Below are 19,486 nucleotides of genomic sequence, written 5' to 3' on the forward strand. Positions count from 1 at the left end.
ATTCAAACATAGTGATCTTTGTGAAAATTTAAATACATCTCACATGGCTAATAATTTAAATTTTTTTCAGTTAATTTGTTTTATTAGTGTCTTTGCCAGTAAATCAGTCTATGAGGTTTTGCCTACATTCAGCTACATTTTCTGTGATTTGTATATACGTATAGATTGAGTTTGTATATAGATTTTGGTGCCTGTAGATAATGGTTGTTGTTCAGATTCTCTTTCCTTGTATTTAGTAAAGAAAATAGAATAGTACTACACCACTTCAGTTTTCTGTCAAAATAAAGTTTAGATTGTTTCATCTAGAAAAGAATATTCTCATTTTTTTCCCACGTTAGTTCCAATTTCCGCTTTCCCTCTCCTTTCTTCCTCCTCCTCCTCCTCTCTTTTGCTCCCTCCCACCTTGTCTCCTGATTGATTGTTAACCATGATTCCAAAGTGTTAGAGTTCCCAAAGGTCTTACCATTTGTGGTAATTTTTTTTCTTTACTCGATAGGCATTGCTCTCTTTTTAAGCCATCTGAAGAGTTTATAAGGGGGTTTGACTTAGGTGACGGTGGCAGCTGAGAAGCCCTAATACAGATCCTTTGCGGGCGGGAGAGCCTGGGATGCCGAGTGACACAGTCCAAGTCCAGCGGCCTTGGTGTCAGACAAAACAAGATTGTGAGTCAGTTTGAGACTAAAAAGTAATTTCTAGCACGGGGGTAACTGGAGTTCAGAGGTCACCAACTGACGTCCGAGACAGGAATTGAGTGATTCCCAGCATGTGAGCATGCACGTATTCTTTTTCTCTACAAAAGCCCCAAGTCACTTTCCCATTTAGTCTGTGCAGACCCCAAGGTCTTTCCATCCAATACACTCAGACCCACATGCTAATTTTGTTTGCAAACACCCTCTCAGACACACCAAAAACAAGATTTCTCCAGATACTAACTTCATTAAGTCAAGTCAGTACCATAGAAGTAATCACAACTCTACCCACTGTCAACTTATTCCCAATGTGCATCTCCATATACTGCACTTAATTCTACATAAAGACAACACAAAGTAATAATTGGCCTAGCAAAATGCAGCTATTCTGTATATAGCCAAAAATATGCAATCCCTTACCCTAAAGAGGAAGTGAAATTCTTGGGTGGCGTTTCTTTTTAAATCATCCTCATTGCTTCTGAAAAGGATTGTTTGGTTAGATTTGAGTGAATAATACCACATGACCTGTAATGGAACCTTTGGAGAAGCACTTTCTCTTGTAATTGCATAAAAGGCAGTTGGATTATCCTTTGAGATTTGGGGAGATGTGTCTTCATAATACAGAGTCAGCTACCAGCCACAGTGGCAACATTTGGGCCAGATAGTTGGGGGAGACTCCTGGATACTGTAGGATGCTTCATAGGATCCTGCCCCCCCCCCCCCCAGAAGCCAAGAGTATCTCCACTCCAGTTGTTGCAATGAAAAATGTCCTCAGACATTGTCAAATATCCGCTGGGGCACAAAAGTTGCCCCTCGTTAAAACCTGCTGTCATAGTGTTATAATTCGCATGCTTTGCCGCACGACAAACATTAAGACATACATGCAACTTTCTATTTTTTAAAGATTTGTTTATTTTTATTGGAAAGTGAGATATACAGAAAAGAGGAGAGACAGGAAGGAAGATCTTTTGTCCGATGATTCTCGCAAGTGGAGGCAATGACCAGTGCTGCGCCGATCTGAAGCCAGGAACCAGGAACCTCCTCCAGGTCTTCCACACAGGTGCAGGGTCCCAAAGCTTTGGGTCATTCTCCACTGCTTTCCCAGGCCACAGGCAAGCAGCTGGAAGGGAAGCAGGGCCACTGGGACACAAATCCGCCCCCATATGGGATCCTGGCCTGTGCAAGGTAAGGACTTTAGCCATAAGGCTACTGCACTAACTTTCTAATTTTTCAGTCATCTTCCCCTTAATTCTTCTAAAACAGTGTCAGAGCTTTCATTCTGTTTCAGTGATTTGTCTGTTTTAAAGAAGTAGCAGGTATTGGGTGCGGCGCGGTAGCCTAACAGCTGAATGCCCTTGCCTTGCAGGCTCCGGGATCTGATATGGGTGCTGGTTCATATCCCGGCAGCTCCACTTCCCATCCAGCTCCCTGTCTGTGGCCTGGGAAAGCAGTCGAGGACGGCCCAATGCATTGGGACCCTGCACCCATGTGGGAGACCCGGAAAAGCTCCTGGCCCCTGGCTTAGGATTGGCACAGCTCCAGCTGTTGCGGCCACTTGGGGAGTGAACTAGCAAATGGAAGATCTTTCTTTCTGTCTTTCCTCTTCTCTGTATGTTTGCCTTTCCAATAAAAATAAATCTTAAAAAAAGAATGCTTTTTACAAAAAAGAAAGAACTAGCAAGTATCAAGGTGAATGTAGCCCCTGGTTCCTTATGTGCCTTCATTGGCTCTGCTGAGAGTTTGTAGGATTTTTTTTATCTCCCCTAGCTGCTGCAGAGGGCCTCTCCCGAGTGTGAAGAGACTAGGGATCCCTTAGACCCTCTGTCTCCTCGACCCACTCTTACACACTTTTTTTAAACATTTGTTTTATTTTTATCAGAAAGACAAATTTACAGAGAGAAAGATCTTCCATACGTTGGTTCACTCCCCAGGTGGCTGCAGCGGCTGGAGGTGAGCCAGTCCGAAGCCAGGTCTTCTCTTCCAGGTCTCTCACTCGGATGCAGGGTCCCAAGACCTTGGGCCATCCCCTGCTGCCTTCCCAGGCCACAAGCAGGGAGCTGGATGTGAAATGGAGCAGCAGGGAGAGAACCAGTGCCCATGTGGAATCCTAGCGCATGCAAAGCGAGAACTAGCCACTAGGCTATTGCACCAGGCCCTGTAGTACACTTTCCATAACTGAAGTTGAAGTGAAGCAGCTCTTGAGGCTCCAGCATGCTGCCCACACACTGATTTTCCATTCTGAGTGGATCTGTACCCAGAACCTTTGGGTGCTCAATTCTTAGTTCTCAGAACTGTGCAAACCCCAGTTGCACATACATGCAGCTAGAAGAGGCCTTTCACCCTTCCCTAAAGGGCTTCCTTTAAATGATTCTCCTCGTAACCCTTGTGAGCATGCCTGACTGCTCCTCAGGCCCCTCCTGGTCTCGCTTCTCGTTTCCCCCAAATAGGCCCTCACTTTATTCAGTGCATGCTCATCATGTAACGCTGGTTGCCATGGCATTGTGGATTTCTCAAAGTATCCCTTCCTCTATTGCTCTGGGTCACTGATGTTTCTTCTACATCTGATACCATCAACTCCCCGAAGTCCCTGATGATGCACAGAGCAAGTTGAATTCTTGTTAAACCAATGACTTGCATCTATTACTCGCTAGTTCAAGGAACACACTGGTGAGTCACCGGCACAGCTTTTTAAGGTTGTTGGATGTACATGCGATGTGAGTGTGAGATTTTTATAGTCATGCTTGGAAAAAATTTCAGGAGTTACAAAACAAAATCATCACAAACATCACAAACTTTACATTTCTGACTACTGTGATTCCCTTGTCCCTAACTATGCCTCCTTCAAAAAATCAACTCCTTGATCTCTGTGTGTGTGTGTGTGTGTGTGTGTGTGAGAGAGAGAGAGAGAGAGAGAGAGAGAGAGAGAAGTGAATCCTCTCACTGTTCTGTTTTCTGAGCCAAGAGTAGCATATCTGATATAGCCAGAGATATTTTTTCCGCAGTAGTGTAAAACATCACTGGCTATATGTCTTCCCAGTGGTGTCAATTCAATTGGAAGGCCTGTTGCATTGGGCTGCACCATTGAAATGCTTGGCAAATTGCCAGTGTCTCCTCTGTACTTCCTTCTGTGGTTTGCTAGCAAGGTTTCTCTCAGCTAGTCCTCCCACACTCACCAGTAATATCTCCCACCCCAGCAACCGCAGGTCAGGGAGAGGCTCAGTGTATTCCCCGAATCAGATGAACCATCTGCCTCCTCTGTCCGAGCAGTAGACGCTGACCTCTAGCTTGAGTAGTTTATCCTGAATTTTGCTTGTCAAGTCTTAATCATTGGTTTGTGTTCTTGATCAGTGGCTTGAAAGTTGCCTTAATGGCTGTGTGTATATAGATAGAATAAAGAAGAACATAAATATTTTGCCTCTTTTTCTACAGTTAGGATACAATCTTGTTAGCTGATATGTCAGAATTTGAGTTTTTATTTTTAATTTCAAAATTGTTTTTAACTATAACTCATACATGAAAAACACCCTGAAATCCCAACATTTAGCATTGGGGTAAATTTAACAAGTGGTATTTTCTGTGAAATACTATGACATTAACTAGCTTGTTCTTCCATTACACAAGAGAAGTTACTCACAATTAGCTGTTTAAGAAGGTCCCTGGAATGTATAAATGAACACGATGATAATGAGTCAGTACTGGGCAATGGGAGTTTTCTATCAGAAAAAATAAAGAGAAATTGCATACCTCTTTGCTTTCCCCCTTTGACATTTAGGAAATGCTGCTTTGCTAGTACCTTTTTCTATTTTGTTTTAAGTAGGAGATAGAACTCTAAGGTGAATTTTTTTCAATAATAAGTTTTAGAAGTTTTCCATGTAATTCTTTAACTCTTATGTGTGATGAGATTTAATAGAGTATAGCTTCAATTAATTGAAAATTCTTAGTGTCTTTTAAGACTGATGAGTTTTGCTTTTACAGCTTGGATAAAAATTAAACTAGTTTTATAACTGTGGCGAAATCTGAGCATTTCAGGTGAACCTTGAGTTATTTGTGAGTCACACATCTAAGAAGTCACAAGGTTGGACACTTGGGTTTATAGCCAGGCAAGTCACTTGGAGTTCCCAGTTGTCCAGTGTCTCTGAAAATTAATGAGCCACAAATCCAGCCACTACTACAAAAGAATATACGTTGTAAGTTCTTCGAGCCAGAATGTGCTCAGATCTTTCTCAACATTTTCATATCTGAGTGAACCATGGAAGTAAAAATGGTTTCTTTCTCCCTATTGATTTTTAGTGAAAATTTCCCAAATGTGCCAGAATAACCCCTAGTGATTTAGCTCTTGAGAAAGCTGTTCAGAGAATTGCTTCTACAGTTCTAATTCTAGAACAAAACATGCTTTGAGATTATTAAAGTCTTGAAAGTACCGGTTGAACGCTCTGAAATTGGAAATGTTTTGAGCATTGACATGATGTTCAAAGAGTTACATATTTTGAAGCATTTTCAGTTTTCTGATTAGGTCACTGGGGAAAAATCTTTGCAGCTATCCCCAAACCCAGAATACTCTGTAAACTGAAATACTTCTGATCCCAGGTATTTTGGATAAGATTATTCAGCGTGTAGTATGCAAACTTAATTTGTTGTTGTTGAGGGTAAAAGGAATTAATTTTCTGCAAAAAAAAAAAAAGTTGAGCGTTCAAGCAGGGTTCACTTAATGGTTGATTTTATTCAGCTGTTCTTGTTTATTTCCAGTCTGAGGTGAGAATGCAGGTATCACACAGAGTTGGTATAGCTCCAGAGTCTCTGGGGTGATAGAGCACACATTTATTGTTTACATTTTTTATTATAATATGTATAATACAGAATATATTCACCTTCAGTTGTCTTACTGACAAGATAACATAGAAGAAAGAAACATAAAGAAAAGTCTTACTCTTTAAATATTTACTTAAGAATTGGGGAACATTTGGGCAACATTGCTAACTAAAATTGGCATCCTTTAGGGTTGTGAGGGTTACAGTAATAGAGCATGTAAGCGGAGTGCCTGGCACAAGTGTTCACTAAGTGATAGCTCCTCAAAGTAGTAGCATCATCTGATTTAAGAATGGTACCTATGAGTGAAGCAGAATTTTCTGTTCTACAAGTGAAGAAGTCCGCACTTAAAAAGGGGAAACAATTTGCCTACAGGTAAGAGGCGGAGCCAGGACTGATCCCCAGGAGTCTGAGTTCAAAGACCAGCATCTTAACTACAGTACTGTTACATTGCTTTATCATTTGTTCATTCACGGCACAAAAATTAACATATCTACATGCCAAGTACCATTAGCCATTAATAACAGCATTATTAACATTGAATACAGAGGAAAATATACAAAATATGATAAAGATGGGCATACAATGACATTAACTTTTAATTTTGACAATGGCTAATCTAAATATTTTAAAAATATGTATGTTACATCTGCTTAATAGATATTAGAGTCAATGACTATTACTTCTCCCAGTAGCATGAACCAGATAATATCAAATAAATAAGGCTTATAAAAGCTTGGATTTTTACATTGAATTTACTATTTGTGCATTTAGAATAGGACTTAAGTCAGGACAAGTTGTGTACAAAGGTTTGTAAAGTTCACAAGAAAGCAAACACTAGCCGTGGACAGACCCATGTATTTTAACTACTGGGAAGCAGAGAAGTCCTAAACCATTTGCTTCTCTATCCTGCAGTTGTGACATACTGTGCACTGTCAGAAGCATCCACAGTTGAGGAAATGGTCTGTTGGCTGCACATGCAGTTGCCTCCTTTCCATAAGCTTGATCTTAGTCTCTGCCATCTCTACTTCCAAGTATAAGAGAAACTGTAAAGTGGGCTTTTTACAAACCAAAAACATTTTCTTGGTGTTTGTTGTCAGCCAAGCTACAACCTGCTTGTTGATCCTACAGTTATAGTCTCCCCAATAGAGTCACATGAACACCTTTGTAACGTGTGGTGTTTTCCATTTAGAAGTTAGCTATATGACTGTGTAGGTGGTGAGTTCGATTTTGTAAAGAGATCATATAGTGTCTTCTTGAATGTTTTATCTAGTAAGAGAAATATAAAGGGATCTGTGCTACTTCTGGCGGAAGCAAGACAAGTGAGAATGTTTTTTGTTTCTATTAAGTAATTCAGTTGCTGACAGCCCTCCCTTTTGTGTATCACATAAAAAATGGGTTTAAAAATGGTATATGGAAGGAAGCAAACTATTAGTAGAATCTGGATGACCAAAAGATGTCTTTTCACAGAACTGTAAGTCACATCTTTCTCCGTTATGGATGTACAAGTCCTAATTTTTCTCAGATGGCTGACAAAAGAGTAGTATGATGTTACCACTACTAAAAATGAAAATGCAATAAATGTGCTTCCAATAAGGCCTGCAGTCTGAGAGGTCATGGCTCCTACTTCCATCCGCTGATTATAGCACAGTGTTTCTTCTCCTTCCGTTGCCTCTACGACTGAGTAGTATATAGTAACTGGAATAATTATGCCCAGTACAAGTGCCCATATGTAAACACATAGTTTTCTAGCAAAGGTGGGCTGGCGAAATTTTTTCAGTAAATGGCCATAAAATATTTTCTCATAGCACGAAGTGGTCTCCTGCATGGAATCCTTTTTCATTAAGGTAGCATAGCGACTTATAGCAATCCAACTTAAAATTAAGAGGCTGACAAACATACTTACATGCATAGACAAAGTTCCCAGAAAATTGACCACTCTGCATTGTGCAGATTGATATTCCCATTGGAAACCTTTCAGGAAATAGATACCCATGAATGGCATGGCACTGCACACAAGTAAGTTTGCAGTCACAAGATGTGCCAGGTAGATATGTGTTGAGGTTTTCTTACCTATTTTTGTTAAAAACACCCATTGAGAGAGTGAGTTTCCAGAGAGACCAACAATACAAAGGAAGGTGTAAATGATTGGTAAAGCCACAGAGGAGATCGTGGATGGTTGAATACATGTTGAATTGTGACTCATTTATGTCAGATCTTCTTGAATTATGTCACGGGAGCTAGAACAAGATTGCAGACGTTTACTAAAATTATGATTGGCACTTAAAGTGAAAAAAATAGACCAGAAACATCAGATGAGGGAAGAATTCATTGAAAAAAATGCGTTGGGTGAAAAGGGAAAGTTACAGATGTCTTCTTACCTTTGCTGGTCACGATTGATTGAAGTAAAAGGAAATGGTTGCTTATTGACACTGATAATGCATTTGTCTAAAAAATAAAATTTGGTGCAAATAGTTAAGTACTTGAAATTTATCATTTTATCTTAGAGGAATTTATAGTTCTTAGCTTGTATAACAATGTGTAAATGATGATGATTTTTTCCTAAAAAAAAAAAAAGCCTTATTTGCATAGACCTAAAAATAAACCCAGGGAAAATATTACAAAAATATTCTGTAGCCGCAATAATAGAGAGAACTCTAGTTTTTAATAAACACATTAATTAAACATAAGTACTTTTAGGATGATGTCACTTCATGACAAGGTGGGAACACCTCTCAATAATCTAATATTAAAAAGGGTCTCTCTCCATATTTCAGAATATTCCATTCCACGTGAATGAAAACTCAAGCAGGGTCCTGAATTGAACATAAAGAAAGTACAGCAACCGAAGATAGACCCAGAGTCATTGCCAAAGTGCATCAGTTATTTCTGTTTTAGAATATTTAATTCTAAGCCATCGTATTTTGATTGAAAGGTAACTTTAAAATGCATATCAAAGCTAGTCACTGTACTTGTTGGTTAGGGCGCCCTCTTGTGTCCTCATGTGCAACTTCGCATCTAGATTTTTTTTAGCAGATAAGATCTTTTAATCTCAACCTAATTGTAGATGTGGTTTTTACCATTTAAATCATATTTTTAAATCTTTATTCCTTCAAAGAATGCACATGAAGTGAAGAGGTACATGTAAACTCCTTTTGATTCTGATTTTCCTCCTTATTTCAACTGAGAATAACAAAGAAAAATAAGGAGATTCTGTATAAATAATAATCATAAGCTCTTTTCAGAATGTTCTGCATTTCTCTGAATTCCTTCACCATAGCCTGTGGGCACTACATCTCCACCTTTTTCATCTTTTCTGTTTAAATCATCTTCTCTCTTTTGATAAACTTGTTACCATATACCACCTCCTGAGATTCACATATGCTCACAGCTGTTACAATCTCCACCCCTCTTTAGAATCAAAGTTTTATTTATTTTCTGCATCTTGGATTATGGGAATAGGGATTTTCCCCCAAAAAATATAGTATATTACAATTTTGAAATAGTTTTTAAACAGAATAATTCATGTCCAAAGATCTGAAATCTTGAAGGCTGCACAGGGTCTTGACTTCAGATACTGAGGCCCTTGGCTCATACCTGATCAGTGTCTGTTAGTTTAGTTTATGTCTCAGTTTTCACTTAGACAGTGGTCTACGTTTCACAGTGAGCTTGCCTCAGAATCCAGTGTGCCCTGATGAGCTAGAATCCTGGTGCAGCTACTCTGGACCCAATCATAAATATGCAGGGCTTGATCTGTAACTTTACTGATTTAAAAATTCATCAAGGAGAAAGTGAAGGGAGCCAATGTATTTCTTAGGAAACAGTTATCATATGTTAAATTTGATTTTACATAGTGAATGTTACATTTTGATCTTTGATGTAATAAATGCAACTTCCTTTGTAATTATATTAAAAGAAAGTCTTGATATTAGAACCACAAGATAATTTGTTTCTCAACCTTAGAAAATAATACTGTACTTACAAAATCAAATAAAAAGTACATGTTACAGATGCAGAATTGCTTTCCAGAAAATGGCTCCAAGTCCACATTCCCTTCAGTAAAAGTCTGCCTCAAATCATCTCTGCACACATTATATCTCTACTGATTGGACAAAAGGGCGGTGTTCTACCACTTTAACAGTTACTAATGATTGCCTACATAATCGATATACTCAGTATTTTTTCTTGGTCAGTTTTCAAAAAAAATCTAAATTTTAATCCTATTAAGAATTTTCACAGTTAATGTTTAAGCTGAAAATGAAGAGATAACCAGTCTTACCTGAATGTGTAGTTTATGCCAGCTAAGGTGATATTGTTCAAAGTGGTGATGCCAAATTTCAGATAATTTTCTGGTCTTCTTCACTCTTCAATATCACTAATCAGTGTAAATAGATTCTTGTATGACAGCAACTATAGTCAGTAAAAAAAAGGAAATTAAACAGGGTGTTGAGGAAATTCAATAGTTATGGTAAATGTAGCAACGACCTCTGCAAAAAGCCCTCATTTCTCTATTTCTGTAGAGGGAGGAAGTTAGTGGACAATATACATACTGTACTTCCTTATGATTATTTCATGAACTAGTTACATCTCAGCTCTATTTTTAGCATGATTGGCTGAAGTTACATTGAAAGGTTTAACTCCTCACAGCTAATGATAGAGCTACAACTCTCCTGTTGGCGCAAACAGTAAAACCACTGGTGAATGAGGCTTGTTTGTGATCTATCTTCATCGAGAAGAGAGGGAAACGACATTCAAAAGTTTCCTCACTCAGCAGCTTTCCTATTGAACAGCGTAGAGCTGGAATGGAATGTTATAACCACTTATGGGTTGAGACCCCTTATTTTATTGTTATTTTTAAAGGTGTATTTCTTTTTATTTGACCCCTCATTTGAAAGTTGAAGAAGCTCAGGCCCACAGAGGCTCACTGGAAGCACAGACTGAGCTGACCTGACCTTTACCTCTCGTTTGCCTCTACATGTTCACACATTGTTTGGAGCACTTTCTAACGGATGTAGGGAATCCTGAGAAGTGCCTAATAAGCCTCTGACTAAATGAATAGTTACACTGACATAAAGAATTAAAGAGCCCATTTTATGTATGGGATTGTCTGATCTGTCTGGGAAGGACAGAGGAACCAGACATACATGAAGTGCTACGCTTCCTTGCATAGCTAAAACAGTGGGAGCCCGAAACATTAATAAAAATCTAATTTAATCAAGCCTGATCACTTTAACCAGAAAATCATTATCTAAAATTAATCAAAACGTTTTGCCGTTTCATAATCCCCAGTGTGTACCTGTTTTCATATTGGTTGCCTAATTTCTCCCTAAGGCTTGCTGATATTTTGAAAACAAAAGTGAAACTACCGGAAGTGTCTGGATTTTACTCTGCTGTTCATTTTGGGATGCTTGCTATCATTTAGTTAAGGAGAGTGATTCATCCAGGAGACTACTGATTGCAGCGTAATTTAGCTTCTAGAATGCCTATCAAATTTACTTTGATAATGTGTCATGTTCCAGGAAGGAATTACTTAGAAGAAACAAAAGCAGTTTGTAGAATTTAGAGAATGAAAATGAGATGTGGCTTATATTAGCTTTTCACGACTACTATTAAAATACCTAACAGAAACCACTTCTTAAGGGAAGTTAATTTGAGCTCAATTTTGGATGTTCACAGTTGGGCCATCCTGTTAATGTGATATCTGATGAGGGCAGTGGATGGTGGAGTGCCCATGAAAGGAGGATCATGTTGTAAGTCAAGAAGCAGAAAGGCAAAGAGAACACTCATTGTCTACCCTCTGTGGTCTCTTCTTAAAAAGCCACCTGGACTCCAACGTGGCGACCCCGGTCTACACATCCTGATCCAATCTAGTCACTTTCCAGTGCCCAACCTTCAGCCAGCAGAAATTCATTAAATTCCATCCTCAATCTATTAACATGAAACTCTGGCTTAAGGCCTTTATCGCATGGACTGTTGGAAGACACTCAAACTATTGTTCAAAGCATAACACTGTGAAAGTGACTGAAAGTTCATTTCAGTATCACCTGATTCAGGCATGGTGATTGGCTTCCCTCAGAACAAGCTCTTCAGAACAAGTCTGTAGCTACAGTACCTTTTCTTGATGTAACCTCTGAAGTCACCACTGTCACTCCTGCAGTTTGTTGACCTCCTAGAGTCAATTCTGATTCAGTGTGGGAGGGACAGGAGGTGGTGACCAAAAGAGCCATCCTAAAAACTAGCTACCACAGATACTAACCACTGAAGCAAAGGATGAATCAGAAATACAGCTTAAAAATCACCATCAACCCACTGATTATTTATTGGGAAGGAATACCTAGAAAAGTGTTAGGTCTACCCAATTCATATACTATTTTGGTTATTAATGCTATGTATTTTTCTTACACAGGTTAATTCATCCAATAAATATTTACTGGCATTTCTGCTATGTTTTTGAATGGTTTCTGTTGGTCACAGAAGCAGTTCATTAGCCACAAGCTCTTTTGGAGTCCCTCAGAAATTTGAGAGAGTCCATAAAAAGAGCATGTGTGGCCAGCAACAATTTGGTGCCAAGTATTAGAAGCCAACACAGATGTTAGAGTCCCATTTTGAGGAACATGTGAGGAAACTGAAGCTGAGGGAAGTTAATTAGCATGCCAGTAGTGATATAACTAGCAAATTAAAACAATGGCATTCGATGCATTAGAAAGCAATGATTATTGGTTTTCTTGCCAATAAATAAAGGGTACTTTATGATAAGTAAAACTGTGGTCAAGTTTTTAACTTCATTCAAGTGGAGTTTCCCTTCCAGACTTGGAGGTAATGGAAACTATGAAAATTCTGGATTTTATTCAGATGATGTCTGTCAATTTCTTCTGACAATATCATTATAAATTATTTGTGATTTACATATTTAGTCTAACTGTATCAATATAAAGACTTTATTATTTTAATCATTTCAAGTTTCCAAATCAAAATAGAAAATATTTCCCAGGAAACTAAGAAATATCCTTGCATTTGTTGGGGAAGAATAAATTTCTGGAAATACTAGATTAGCAAACACATGACTTATCAGGGAAAAATATCCAGAATCATAAAGCCATGTAGATTCTCCAGGAGCCTAGCTTCCCTCAGAGTAGTTCCAAAGAACAAACCCGTAATCACAGTGCCCTTCTTGATCTAGACTCTGAAATCAGCTCTGTCACTTCTGCAGTTTTCAGTTGGTCACCCAACCCTCTTTAGAGTTTCCTTATTCAGGTCACCAGTAGTTTTCTATGGTTCTCATCTTTCCCGTCACTCTTCAAAGTTCTGCTTCTGTTTGTTGTCCAACTCCAAGTGTTTTTACCCAGAAGTTCTAAAGACTTCCTGTATCATCTGCCGAGCACTCATCACCCAAGTGTTCTGCTCTGACCCTCAAGATCTGCCCCCTTGAGATGTTAGACTAGTTTTCCACCATTCAAGTCCTTGTACTAGGTTTCTGCTTTTGAGATAGATTTGTATGACTAGCAATTACATTTTTTAATCTGGTCCCAGATTTTACTTGGAAGAGTTCAAAGAGTAATCATGTGGTCATCCATTTTGACAATCCATGAAGGGCTGTGTACAACAAAGGTGCATGAAAGCTTTCCCGATTCACATGATTAGAATTCAGGTTACTTACTCATTTGCCACAGAGCCAGAACTCAGAAGACACCTGACAGCTTTGTCATAACTGAATCTTTGTGCTTCAACCAGAAAGGTATTTTAGGTTATCCAAGCTAGTATCCAAACATGCTGCAGTTGGCCCTTTGAGAAGCCTATCTGACCAATCAGAAGCCCAGAGCATTGGGAGCCTAGTATGCAAGAAGACATACCTGCCATAGTCAACCTTAAAACATTACATTCCGAAGTGAGCCAATAGTAAGCCTTATCCAGTTCAATGCACACCCAAGCCAGGGTTCACTTTGAGAGGCAGTGGGGCACAGCTCTGTCTGTCACTCAGAGCTGTGGTTTGTTAAAGGCCCGCTGAGTCCCCTCTTCTCTCAGGATGTGGTGTCTGGCCACAGCCCTGTTTCCAGTTGCACTGCTTGTGGCCCTTACCACCTGCTACAAGCAGCTCTAACCATGGACGTCCCACCCTTAATTAGGGTGTGAAGAAGAACCTCTACTTGTTCCACAGACCTGTTTCTCAGCCAGCGATGGAGACTGTTGCTCTCAAAACAAATATAAAAACAGCACAGGATGCAGCCCGAAGGTTGGAAATGTGTCATAACATGGACTAGTAATTAGCCTTTTAAGAAAGTGCTAATGACACAACCTAAAGGGACCCAGTAGTCCAAATTTGGCTCGCCTTCAGCTTCAGCCTTTTGTTATCTAGGCTGGAACGCACTGGTGGAGTCGTTGTCTTGAGGAATGCACTGCGCAGAGATGCAGGGGCAGCCTCACTGGAGTCTCAGGAGTTGCATCGCCTCAGAGGCGGCAGGTGGAGAACACAAGGAAATGGGCAGATTTAGGGAAGGGAGAAACTTCTGTATTGGATTAGATAAGCCACAAATCCCTTTGAAGACTGTCGAATTTTGAAACTTGAAATCTTGGAATCAGTCAGACTTGGCTCACATCATGTTTCAGAACCAACCATTCTTTTCTATGCATCTTTTTTTTTTGAATGATAAATCGTTGATTTCACTAAATACTATATTAATTCAGGCTAAAATTCCCAATTAAAATCCAAATATATTCATACTATTATTAAAAACATAACACAATTATACACCATTTACAAGTAACACAGTCAAAATGTAGAAAAGTACATTGGACAAAATCATGTACAGATATAAATTTTTTAAAAGAAAATCAGGCAGTTCTAAAGCAAAACGAAGACAGAATATTTAAGAGTTTATCAGAATACAGAATGAAAAGGGAAAGTGACAGTACACACACAGGCACAGACTGAGAGAGAGCATTTCCAGAATATAAATGGTTTAGACTCACGGATGCCTGTAGAATAGAGTCAAGCACTATGACATATGAGGTTAACAACAAGTTATGTGCTTTTCTCAATCTTCCTTTGATCAGTGGGACTCAGCTCTGTATCTGAGATGTGAGCCATACTAGCTTAAATATTAACCTACAAACTCAAAGCATATTGTAAATGTACCTATAATATCAGAAATTGAAAATGGAACAAAAATGATTCTGAAATGCTCCACATCATATTATAATATTTTAAGGACTATAAATTCAAGAAGTTCAGTTTTGATACACCACATTAGCACAAGGTGAAGTATTAACTAATTCACATTCTGATGTACCCTTGGCAAAATAAATTAGCCAAATTTCAAAACAGAAAAAAAAATCCTAAATAAAGAATCCTGAAGAGTTTTCAAAAGGCAGAGATTTCCACTAAAGTAAATTCAACCGTGTCAAAAGCATTATAGATTTCGGGCCATGCACGAAAACCTAGTGGCTAAAACCTCGCCTTGTGTCCACGGGGATCCCATATGGATGCCGGTAGCTGCTACACTTTCCATCCAGCTCCTTGCTTGTGGCCTGAGAAAGCAGTGGAGGGTGGCTCAGATCCTTGGAACTCTGCACCTGCATGGGAGACCCAAAAGAAGCTCCTGGCTCCTGACTTCGGATCAGCACAGCTCTGGCCAATGTGGCCACCTAAGGAATGAGACAGTGGATAGAAGACCTTTCTATCTCCTTTCTGTAGTTCTGCCTTTTCAGTAAAAAAAAATAGTTAATTTTTTAAAAGTATTACAGATTTTAAAATGAATGTTAATTACTATAGACATGGTTACAGGAATTTGAGAAACAAATGAAATATGCTCATTGCATAGGTATTAGTTAAGTTCCTCATTTTTAAGAAAAGAGAAATGACAGTGTTTCGAAAGATAACAAAAATATTGTGTACAATAAGGTGTAAAATTATTCTCTTATTAATGTAATTACAATTCCAATTTATAAATGTTCTGGCAAAAAATCAAACCAAAAACTTAGCAAATGCTTAGAAGATTTACTTTCTCTTTTGAGAGTCATTGTCGCCAAATTCTAAACATGATGAGTAACTCAGAATGGTTACTTTTCCCAGTACCTCTTATTTTCTAGATACTGTATACATTTTGAAGTTCATTTAATCCATTTAGGACAAATTGATTAATGTGTTGAAAAGCCACAGGTAGACAAAGAGTTGTGAATGTGAAGCCTTTGATGTGGTCTGTTACATTTTTGCAGGACACACACATACCCCACCCCCTCCAACTTGGATTGCAATGACACTTAGGGAATTAAAAAGACATCATACGCCAGCTCAGAAGTCTCACCACTCCAACTGTCTTTCTAGAACTGAAGTTTCCTGGCCCTTCTATTACCAACCACTTCTTTTAAATTTTGAGATCAAATTGTCTGAAAGTTAAGCCCCTCTCCTCCATGTCATTTCCTGTCCTAGTCATGTGGGAAAAGATAAGGTCTCATTAAGTCTTCCAGGTATTGAAATCATAAGTTTTCCTGAGAATCACTTTTAGAAATTTAGCAATAATAAATGATAGCTACTGAACTGCATAGGTAATTTCAATATATCTTGGATATAGGTACTATTATTACTGTCATTTTCTAGGTGATAGGTTTAGCTTATAGAGGATAACTCGTAATATAGTAGGCAATAATACGTGGTACTGCAGCTGGTGTATTGAAAAGCCTAGAATTAAACTCAGCCTGCATTCTTAGATGCTGCTTTATACTGATAATGATCATATCTGAGAATACTTATCCAAATCTAGTTTCTTTTTATAAAGCTAAGTATCACTAAGAACCAAAAATAGTTGTCACTAATGCACCTGTTTTCATTTTTTTTCACTCTGATGCTTAACTTTTATCAGCTCTCTGTTGTAAATATACTCTTATCCATTTATAATCACTAAGTACTCAAAGATTACATTTTCATACTCTGTGAATCTATTGTTTCCATTTCACCCACTGGATTTTTATCGTTTGTTGATGATCTTTCCTTAAATCAGCTGTTTCATCAATGGTCATACGTTGGTAGTTTTTTGTGGGTGGAGATACTTTAGATTTTAAGATTTAAGTTATCACTATGAACAAGTCTTGTTATTTTTAAGTGTTTCTCGCATGGTTCCATATCTGACATAGTTTGTAATACTTTCACATTACTTCTTCTCCCCTTCACTCCACTGAAGATCAGCGTCAAGTGTGGGTTTTAGTAAACATGCAGAGTGAAGTGTTGAAGCAGGGCGACAGATATTTCACCTAGCAGTTAAAATGCAGGTTTAGGATGCCTGCCTCCCACATCACGGCCCCTGAACCCAGCTCCTGACTGCTGACGTGGACCATGGCAGGCAGCAGGGGGCAGCTGGGTTGTCTGGGTTCCTGGCTGTAACATGGGAGACCTGGATGGGGTTCCCAGATCCTGCTGTGGACTTTTCGGAGGGTGAACAAGCAAATGGGAGTTAGTATGCCCCCCCCCAATCATAAATTAACTTTAAAAAAAGTACTGAAGCTGGGAAATAATAGCAGATCTATAGTTTTTGTCTCCAGAAATATCTGGGAGGGTGGGAAGCATTCTGAAAGAAGAAACCTGTGTTAACATTGAACGTGGGAAAAAAACAAATCTTGAAGAGACTCACTTCTGTAGTGGTGCTTTAGCCAGCAGAGGGCAATGCAAGACTAGCCCAAATTAAACCTGCTGTCAGAAGCTGAAGCATAAAGCTTGATTTTCCAACTGAAGAGCAATAGAAAAGTTTGGTTAGGTTCTTTTTAAGTTCCAATAAAATGATAAAACTGGTAGCTTAAAAACACTTTGATTTAAATGAATAATACAGTAGATTCTCAGAATCACAGCAAATACGTGATAATTGCTATGACAAAATCTTCATCAATTCTCATATTGTTACATTAATATGAAGAATAGGTTCAACACAGTTCCTATATAAAAATCTAAGAATGTAACGGTACTCCTCATTGTCCCTTTTTGTCTGTCCTCCCTCAATTTCTTCAATCTGTCCTTCATTTTTGAGGTGATGTGTTTTTAATTTATATTATAATCAAAGGCTTGGTACGCCAGTAAATAGTTCAGTAATTTAAAAAGCAAAAAGACTGTGATTCAGGAAGCATATAAGCGAGGCCTGTAAACACTAATCAGTTGAAAAGATTTCCATTTTACTTATATACAGTACATTTTTAAAATATCACAGATCCTCAAAACTATCTCTCCTAACCATTGTCAAAACCACTTTAAATGTGGTAGAATAAAAGTAGTTGTATAGATCATGGATTAAAGGCTTGCTTACTTATTTACTTACTTATTTGAAAAGGCAAAGTAAGAGGGGAGTAAGACAGATCTCTTTCACCCACAGGTTGTTCACCTTCCAAATGACCATAACAGTCAGGCCTGGGCAAGACTGAAGCCCAGAGACTTGAGCCATCTGCTGCTTCCCAGGCACATTAGCAGAGGTGATGGAGCAGAGAAACAACAGGACTCAAACTGGCCCTCTGAAATGGGGTGCAGGCATCCCAAGTGGTAGCTTAAGCTGCTATGCCACAGTACTGGTCCCATGCTTTTTATAATACACTTTTTTTTTCATGCAATTTTTGTCTCCTCTTGTGTACTTGGGGGAAATAACACCTCTCCACTCAGTGTTAGTACAGTAAGTGGCACCACAGAAGTGTCTCAGAGAAAAGTGACAAATGAAAAAAAAAAAGAAAGAAAGGTGACAAATGATTCTCCCCTCCCTGGGCCTGAGCTTCCTCTGTTATCCTGCTATTTTGTAATCAAGAACAAAATTAAAAGTCGAATTCATTCCTCCTCCAGTTAAATCTTAAAAGACTTTTAACAGAAAGGCAGAGATAGAGATAGTCCTGATCTGCCAGTTCACTGCCCAAATGCCCCTAACAGCTGGGGCTTGGATCAGGCAGAGGCTAACAGCCAGAAATCTCTCCCAGGTGCAGGGGCCAAGCATTGGGGCGTCTTCCGTTGCCTTCCCAGGGGAGCAAGGTTAGAAGAAGAGCAGCTGGTACTAAGATTTGGGATGCTGGTGTCACAAACGGTTACTTAATCCATGTGCCTTGACACCAGCCCCAGGTTTGGGGCCGTAAGGTGAAAACTCAGTGCCAGTTGTCTGCCTTTAGTATAAGATGTATCCTTTGTGGGTTGTTTCACTTTATTTGGTTTCCTACTAGCAATTATCACAAGAGTCACCTTTGCAGAATATTGACAACAATGGTTATGTTAATGATAAAAGGAAAAACTGACATTTAGTATGTGAAAATTCTCATTGCTTTTTGGTTTTCCCTTAATTTCTTTTTAACTAATAGCAATTGATGGATATTATTTAGAATTCAAATAATGAGAACCTGTTCTGTCTACTAATGAATGTAATTTAAATTATATTTCATGTTTTGAGAAAAGTATGGGAGAAATCCCCTCTATGGTCCACTGCCCTCACTTCTTCCTGGCAGGATAAAACTGCTCCTTTGCAGAGCTGGTCGCCTTCCTTATTCAGCTCTCTCCAGCTGGGGAGTGTGTGCTTTCATTTCTGAAATCCTTTGGTTGATTAGTCAATCTTCAGTAACATCCCTGCTTCCCGCCACACAATGGTTCAGGAAGCACATCACACATGCATGTTCACACATTCTCAGAATAAAGTAGGTGATGGCATTGTCCTTTAAAATCTATATTTATTACTTGAGACAGCAGAGGTAACGCTCATCGACTGCTTCATTCCACAGGTGCCCCCAGTATTGGGGCTAGACCAGGTGAAAACTGGGTGCCAGGAACCCAGTCCAGGTCTCATAAGTGGGTGACAGGGACCCAACTAATTGAACCTTCACTGCTGCCTCCCAGGATGTGCATTAGCAGAAAGCTGGAATTGGGAGCAGAGCCGGGATCTGAACCTGGATACTGTACTTTGCCATATGGGTGTCTTAACTACTAGGCTACACCACCTGCCCCAGCATGATCCTTTTTGCTATTAAAGAAATTAGCTATATTCATTGTT

The 19,486-nt window shown here is 39.0% G+C and overlaps 2 protein-coding genes across 8 annotated transcripts in view; one reads left to right on the forward strand and one right to left on the reverse strand.

The window, feature by feature from the left end:
- CASK (calcium/calmodulin dependent serine protein kinase) overlaps positions 1-19,486 on the forward strand; it is a 316,004-nt gene that overhangs the window by 162,942 nt on the left and 133,576 nt on the right. The gene's annotated exons all lie outside the window — the stretch shown is intronic.
- GPR82 (G protein-coupled receptor 82) lies at positions 6,574-9,894 on the reverse strand. The gene is made up of 3 exons (XM_004587854.4): positions 9,775-9,894; positions 7,877-7,943; positions 6,574-7,735 (listed from the first exon to the last, which is right to left on the reverse strand). Exon 3 carries the CDS (start codon positions 7,699-7,701, stop codon positions 6,691-6,693), a length of 1,011 nt encoding a protein of 336 aa, XP_004587911.2. The 5' UTR covers positions 7,702-7,735; positions 7,877-7,943; positions 9,775-9,894; the 3' UTR covers positions 6,574-6,690.

Source organism: Ochotona princeps, chromosome X (assembly GCF_030435755.1).
Source record: "Ochotona princeps isolate mOchPri1 chromosome X, mOchPri1.hap1, whole genome shotgun sequence".
NCBI classification, from domain to species: Eukaryota; Metazoa; Chordata; class Mammalia; order Lagomorpha; family Ochotonidae; genus Ochotona; species Ochotona princeps.